Source organism: Papaver somniferum, unplaced genomic scaffold (genome assembly GCF_003573695.1).
Source record: "Papaver somniferum cultivar HN1 unplaced genomic scaffold, ASM357369v1 unplaced-scaffold_18, whole genome shotgun sequence".
NCBI classification, from domain to species: Eukaryota; Viridiplantae; Streptophyta; class Magnoliopsida; order Ranunculales; family Papaveraceae; genus Papaver; species Papaver somniferum.
In genome coordinates, this window is record NW_020627707.1 from 9,234,749 (window position 1) to 9,243,201 (window position 8,453).

The window sequence follows — 8,453 nt, forward strand, 5'->3', positions numbered from 1 at the left end:
AATTGATGAACGGTTCGGCTTACTGAATCTGTTTACCGCATGCGCCGAACCTATAATTTCCAATTCCAACCCTTTTGCTAGACACTAGTTCGGCTTATATGAAAGTTTCATAGTAAGCTGAACAACATCCTGAATAGCCCGGAATAGAATCATTACTAATTCGGCTTACATATCCAAAATCGTATGTGCCGAACATAATTTTTTAATTTCTGGGTTGAAATATTGTTATTGGTTCGGCACATATGGAGAATATCGTATCAGTCGAAACCTCTTATGTTCAAGGTTTGGCACATAATATGATTATCGTCTGAGCCGAACATGAATTTGTTAATTTTTGGGTTAAAATATTGTTCGTGGTTCGGCACATATTGAGGATATCGTATAAGCCGAACCTGTAAATGTTTATACTTTGGCACATAATGTGATTATCGAATGCGCCGAACCTTATTATTATATTCCCTTTCTAGTGTTTAACCTTATGATATTCTTTGTAGATCGTGCTTGGACCCATGGAAAATCAACCTGATCCCGTAGACATAATTCACGAGGATACCAAGGATCACTAAAACATGAAATTGAGGAACATCAACCTGATCGTGCTTGAGGAACACCAATACTGGGTTACACCAATAATGATTTTTAAGGCTCGGCTTATAACTCAAATTATAAAAAAAGCCGAACCTGAAAGACAAATGATTCGGCGCGTAACTAACATTAGAGGATAAGCCGAACTCTATATATTCGGCGTATAACTGTTAAGCTATTCATTAAAACATGAAATTGAAGGTGTCCATAACCCAATCCCAGCACCATTAAAAACAAAGTTCAGCACCTAAAAGCAAAGGTGTTTGCAATACCATAAAAGTGTACTTAAAACTTAAGAAAAAGTGTACCATAAAAGTGTACCATAAAAGTGTACCGTAAAAGTGTACATAAAAGGGCATTTAACCATGACCCCTCTTCTTAGTTGCACGACCACCTCTTCTTCCACCTTGGTCTTCATCTTCCACACATCATTACCGGGTTGGACGGTAGCACCACCTTGGCTTGTACCTTCACCAACTTGTCGAGACCTCTTAGTGGTAGGCCTTTGTTCGGACTGCACGGTTGTGATCAGGAGTCTCATAAATTTTCTTCGCCCAAGAATCGGCATAACCAATCAACACATTTCCTCCATCTTCCGGAAGACCATGAGGCAAACCATCTGATCGAGGTGTAATTACGTTATCTTCATCAGGAATGTGTAAACCAGTGATCCGTCGATCATCATCGTCATTCTCTTTCTCGGGTTCTGCCACCTTCTTACCTTTCTTGTCTTTCTTGGGTTTTCCTTGGGGTTGTGTTTCTTGATGAACTTCTTGATTATCATCAACTTCTTCATCTTCAGCTATTCCTTCTTCTTGTCTTTCAATTCTTACTTGTTCAGCTTCTTCTTCTAAAATTCCTCCTCTACCTCCCGCTCCCAATTTTTTCTTACCTCCTCCTCTTGGATCGGGAGTTTTAGAAGTAGAAGGTGTTACCTCCATCTTCTTCCTCTTTGTAGCTGCATTGGTCCTGACACCAGTATGAAAGTTATAAGACTAATTCGAACAACAAAGAGATTTGGAAAGCCAAAAACTTGTAAGAAAATAAGAAGGCTCGGCTTACCCGAAATAACACATATGAGCCGAATCATGTCTTGAAATTTTTATTAGCTTACACAGAGAGTGGATCGGCTCATACCACAAAATAATTATAAGCCGATCCTATATATTCGGCTCACAACCGATACCGTCGAATAAGCCGAGTCTATGATTATGAACTCAAACATGTATTCGGTGCAACATGATATCATATAAATAAGCCGATCCTATACACTTGTAAAATTTATGAAATTTTAACAATGATATTCGGCGCAACCCTAATACTATCGAATAAGCCGAATCTAGACTTATGAATTGAAACCTTTATTCGGCGCAAAACTAATACAACCATACAAGCCGATCCTAAGCACATGCAAAAATTCTGAAATTCAAACAACAATTATTCGGCACAAAACTAATACTACCATACAAGCTGATCCTACGCACATGCAAAATTTCTTAAATTCACAAAACATATTCGGCACAAAACTAACACCATCGAATAAGCCGATCCTAAATATAAGTCTCTGTGTCACTAAGTTCGGCTCAAAACGGATTTCAGATATACGCCGAGCCGTTCATATGCACTTTCAGGGTTCAGTTTCAAGAACAGCTCGGCGCACATCTAAGATTTGTTTTGCGCCGAACCATACCCTGTAACCGCCGCAGAAACATGATTTTGACGAATTAAATCGACCAAACCAATCTAAAACATCAAATACGAGATGGGTTTGTAGAACTAACCTTCTTATTCTCATTTCCGGAGTTGGTTCTTCTTCAATCTCTTCTTCCGGTTGATTTTGTGATTGATTTTGAGTTTGTTCTTCACTCTCTAAATCTTCTTATTCTTCTTCAATGAGTTGTTGAGTCGATCGATTTGAACGAGATACTGGCTTATGACGACCCATTATATATATGAGTTTAATCGTCGACTAAATTTTCACGAATCGACGATTAAATTTCCGCGATGAAAAAAAAAGAAAGGGAAGGGTGAATGAGTTCGGCTGTGGAGAGGAAGAAGAAGAAGGTGAATGAAACTGATTTTAGGTGTAGTTGATTATAGGTTTTGTATTAGGGTTAGGGATAAATTAGTAGTAATTTAAAGGATTTAAGGGCATATAGGTAATTGAACCAACCTACAGGGTACCCCTTATAAGGTCACCCAAGTTAGGACTAGTGCTTTGTATGCCTAAGAAGATTTTGGTATGCCCAAAATCAGGGTTCATTGTTAGACACAGGTACCCATATGGTCCTAGACTCCTAGCATCTTTTGTAGAAGAGCGCATCCCTTCAGGCCCAGGAGACTTTAGTATTTTCATCTTCTTAAGAACATTCCAAATTTCTTCAGTCGAATGAATTCTAGCAATATTCTACTGATATCAATCTTCATAGGAGCTTAAAAAAAAAAAAAAAAAAAAAAAAAAGAGAATCTTTTTGTGGGAGCAGGTACAAAATATTCACATTCAGCCAATTAGAAAATGGTACGTGCTTTTAAAACCGGGGTTTAAGTAAGTGAACGCTGCTCTTCTTGCTAAATACAGATTTGGTATAGAAAAAGATCTTCATATCTTTGGTACAAAACTATTGTGGAGAAGCATGGTGCAGCTACTTCTAACTGGTTTCCGAGCCAAGTAACTTCCACAAGTGATATCTCTTGCTGGACGATTGTTGCGATACTAATCAGCTGATCAACATGCACTCTTCTATTACCATTCATTTGGATAATAAAGTATACTTTTTAGTTTGATAATAATTTTCCAATTATTATCACTTATGAAAACCATTTGACTAGGAAGAATAAGAAGGGGGAAACTAACCAGAAGACCAACAACGATTCTGAAGAGGGAAATCTTCTTGTTGTTGTTGAGTCCAGCTCTAAGCTTCATAGTTTCTCTATACATTAATTTGGGGTACTTTGAACTCCCATAATAAAATGTTAGTGTCAAAAGCTTTCTTTGAGCATCCCCTCACAAATCTTCAAAATACCCGAGAGCGGCCCTTTGATGCAAACATGCAGTGTACTGTGTACAGTTCTTCAAGAATTCCTCATTCCAGTCTACGTTGACGCTGAAGATAGAGAAAACAAAAATGGTATCGTGATAAAGGAAAACATGCATATCCCAGAAAAGTCAAATTTGCCGAAGTTTTTGTTACAAAGTAAAGCAGCACAGCCTCGGACATTCTCTGAATGTGCGAGTTAAGTCGGAAGCAACACATCAACACCACGTCAACGGTGGATTTGACCGTGGTCAAAGGAGAATGTGTCTAATAATTTGCTTATTTTCGGAATGCTAAAACTATAATAAAATCCAAGTCTTTCTACAAATTGGAAGTCGGATCCCATAAATATCACTACAAATACACACACACTTTTGAAATAGAGGGAGTACATTGGAGTTCTTACTTTGTCCGTCACGGACAACAACGTCAGTTTATCGGGATAAAAGAATACCATGTCGACGTTAAATTATGAATGGTTAGTTACATGGGTTACTCCTATAGCAGAAACGATTCCTTTACTCAATGTTGAGCTGAACGGTGAGGCCAATAATTCTTCGGATGGAACTCAACTTATAGAAGAGATTCAAGTATTAAGATCAACACAGTATTGGTATTATGGTGATAAAACTAGTAATGCCATTACGCACGTTCATCAAGTAGAGGAACCGATGATATTGGAACTGTATCCGGTTAATTTTCATGATGTACCATCAAGAAGAGATGTGTTTCACAATTGCGATTTTGTACCGCTTTTATCAAGCATCTATGAATACGTTGGAGATATGGTTATGGTTCCTTCCAACTTTGCTCCACAGAATTTTGTCGAGGACTTAGAAGCATACCTAGCGAAGATATCCAACATCCTCCCAGAACCAGTTGACATTGAAAAGTACGATTGCTTTTTATCTGTTACCATACCAATACAAGTGGTTAGAATAGTCCAAGTGTTTCATGCAAAGCCAGAAGCTGAAGTTTTTCGTGCAGATGGAGAAGAAGATAAAGATAACGTAAGAGACATGGAAACAGATTGTAATTGTTTGAAGTGTCTTTGGAGGAGAGGTGATTTTTGTAACAAGTTTGTTCGAGAGAAGATTGATTCGATACCACCAACATCCTATTCTTCGTTATTCCACTCGGTGAACAAGAAAGTATTCAATGGTGAACAGAAGGATGAATGTTCAATTTGCTTGAAAGAATTCGAGAATGGGATTAGCAACCGTGAGTTACCATGCTCTCATGCCTTCCACACGAGATGCATCGTTAATTGGTTTGCACATGTCACCAATTGTCCTCTCTGTCGATCTCGAGTTGATCCAGTTCAATGCGAATACGTTCAATTCAAAACAGATGATGTTCAATCTCAATTGTTCACTATGGAAGTCTCTGGTTCAACATGAGTTCATCCTTGCACTCAATTAATCAAGTCCCTGATTATAGATTTTTCTGTATTTTTAGTCAATTGGTTGTCTCACTAGTCACTAGTATCTTTTTCCTTCGTTTTTTTGCTTGATAACATGAAAAACAGTTCCCAACCATGCTAATGCTCCAAGTGCTGAATGCAGCTGTGAATTTGTGACAATGACCCAAGTTAAGTAAGCCTGAAATCTAATGCCTGGATATCATCTGGCTATCTTAGAACCTTAACTATTTTCAATTGCAGATGCAATAAACACTATCTCATGAAATTGTTTGCCTTAGGTGTTAACTGGCAACTTCAACAGAGCTACAAACCCTGAAGAAACAGCAACAATAGCATCAAAACCTTAAGCCTGATATCTACAAGCCCTCGAAAAACAACACCAACAACACTAAAACCTAAAGGCACAAATCTTATCATGGTCCTGACTCAATTCTACACGAATCCAACACAGAATTACCAATCAATCATGAGTGAAAAAAAAGAAAGTTTTTTTGCTAGGTGCTAGGGCTAATTACGATAAGCTAACAATGTCCAAGTCCAACAACATAAGCACAGCCGAATCATGAAAAAATGTTCTTACAGTCTCAGAAGCAAATCCTCAAACATTTTAACTACATAACTAAAATTGGTCAAAACCGACTAACCCAATAACAATTTGAAAACCCCAAACCTTAAGAATCAAAACCCACAATCAAATTCAACCATAAATCACAACCAACAATCCACATTATCACATTAAAACCCTAAAACATTGAAATACCTACACAAAGTACCATAAAAGTCTGAAATTCAAAAAACAACTTAACAAAATTACAAACAAAAAGATAGAGAAAATGAGAGAGATTACAAATCATTCGGTAGCAGCAGTTCCTTCAAGTGGAATCCCAAGTTCTTTAGGCACCAAATGTGAAGTCCTAACAGAATTTTTAGGTGGAAGAGCAACAGCTAAAAACGATTTAGTTTTACTAATAGGCCTACTCTTTTCAAGCTGAACAAAATCACCAACTTTGAATTGATTCTCAGGATCATGTGCTTGAAACTTCTTCTTAATCCTAACTCTCCTCTTGTACTTTGGATGTGGTGCTAAACGTACAACTTCAACAGCAACAGTTTTATCATTTGTTGAACAAACAACTTTCCCTTGCATAGTTCTCATTGCTCTAATCTGTAGTGGTGCAATGGATGGAGTGGTGGTTGAAATGGAGACTGTGGTGGTGGGTTTGTTGAGGATTGATGCACCCCCATTGAAGAAATTTGACCTGATTTTTAGTGATTGTAAAGGAGGGAGTTGGAGAAGTGAAGCAGACATGGTTGAATGGATGGAGAAGATGATGAGAGAAAAACACAAGGTCTCTTATCTCATCCTCTCTGGTTTCTTTATCTTTTCGGATGTGATTCTGTACTATATGATGTTTGATGACTAATGTGGCGCGTGTTTAATATACACCACGTGTATAGTGTAATAGTGGTCTTACCCTAACAATACGCACGCAGTCGGGCCTGGCCCGATGCAAAAAATGCGGGCCACATGAGTTCAAATTGTATAAGAAACTTGTCAAACCCTACGCTTACACAGTCGTTCGTTTTCTTCTCGTCTCTATCACCTTCCTAGCTGAAGAAGCGTCTTTGAAGGTTGTGTAAGTTGGAACCTCTATGGAAATGGAGTCAGAAAGAAGTGTGGAAGAAGATATATATATCGACCCAGAAGAAATTGAACATATTCGTGGTGTCCTATCAAGATTTGCTCAGGGAGATGCAAGCGATTACAAAATGAGTTGGTTGGGAAGTTGAACCAGTCTGAACATCTATCTCCATATGATATTCCTTCGCTTGTGACGAGTTTAAAGGGTTTATTTGGAGTTGTTGCGTCTATTGATATTGTTCGGCACGAGACTCTTCTGCAAGCTGTTTTCGGGATGGGTATCCGGAAATATGATCTGGATGTTATAGATGTGTTGGTAGACCTGATTATACGTTTGACTACTTACAGCGGAGAATTTGTCGACTCGTCTTTGGACATGCTTGTTAACAATTTTACGCCGCACGAGTCTTTCGTAGAAGAGCTGAATCAACCTCGTGGGGTTGAAAAGAAGGAACAAGTGCTTGATCGGGTTCATTCAGCATTGATAAAGATCACCAACTTGGTGCCTCTTGTACCTCTGAGATTATGTCCCATACTGCTTCGGCGGATGCCTGATATATTCGTTACAGAACCTGTGACGGCAGTATATGTGGAAAACATGTTAAGGCTTGAGAGTGGCCCGATTGGAGAATTTTGTGGAGGCACGATGATGCATGCAGTGGTGGAGAGCTTGTTGAATTAGCTTTGGAAGTAGGATGGGATGATATTTTTCCAAATGAATCGGCTGTTGAATTCATAAGACTCGTATCCTTAGGTCAAAGATTGACCACTCACACATGAGACATCAATTCACGTCATATGGGGGGATATCACTAGGGTTTTGGTATGGCGGCCTACAACACGTGCGATGTGAGGTACATCCACGATGAGAGTTTTGGTAAGTCGTGCTGCTGTTTAGGGAGAAAATGGAAAGTGGATGGTCGATCAACCAAGTCATCCATGCTACATGGAAGTGGTTTCAACACGATCTCCCACTTCCCCATATTTCCACATTGACTGTATCCACTTACAGGATATTGATGTGCTACGATAAATAGTCGTGCTGGAATGACCATGATTGATATTGGTTTAGGCCAGGGTCCTACAGATTAGTCTCTTGAACTCAACGTACATTTGTTTAAAGGTTGAGACGATTTGCTACTTCGAGCACCTGTTTCAGCGAGCACTTGCCTCCTCCACCACTTTTTACCGGAAACTCCCGCAGGTCGGTTTTACCCACAAACAAATTGGAGACCACAGTGGGAGATTAATCTCTCGGTGGAAAATTAAATTTCTCGAAGATGGACGGTTTCAGATCTGGTACAACTACCAATCCCAATCCTGAGGGTTCAACACCCAATTCCAACATTGCAAGATCTAGTTGTTAGAGCATAGCTCAGTCGATCTCGCATGAGTTGTTATCTCAAGCATGTTTGTCAATATTAGTGATCAAAACTATAAGTCTTGATTTCTAGCCTACATAGCTAAGTCTCGGGCTAGGATAGAAAATTGTAGTTGAGCTCAAGGACTTCATGGCGATTCATCATACAACGACAAAGATCTACTCAAGGAACCGTGGAACTTCATCAACAAAAAGGTATCTGGAGACTTGAACTTATCTATCACTCAAAAGTCTATCTCTTCTATCTCTTACTTCTTATGAGATAAAAGTCGTATGCTATTTAGACTGGATCATACACATTTGATATTTCGAGCCGAGTATATATCGCATATCTATATCACGAAATCGTGAGTTGGTAAAGTGTTTCGCTTTGATCAAGTTTATCTT

The 8,453-nt window shown here is 38.8% G+C and overlaps 1 protein-coding gene across 1 annotated transcript; it reads right to left on the reverse strand.

Annotated features, from left to right (window-relative positions):
• Positions 1-5,632: 5,632 nt before the first annotated feature.
• Positions 5,633-6,404, reverse strand: LOC113337855 (30S ribosomal protein S17, chloroplastic-like). Its single transcript, XM_026583423.1, has one exon. The coding sequence runs from the start codon at positions 6,350-6,352 to the stop codon at positions 5,894-5,896; it is 459 nt and encodes a 152-aa protein (XP_026439208.1). The 5' UTR covers positions 6,353-6,404; the 3' UTR covers positions 5,633-5,893.
• Between the last annotated feature and the right edge of the window lie 2,049 nt (positions 6,405-8,453).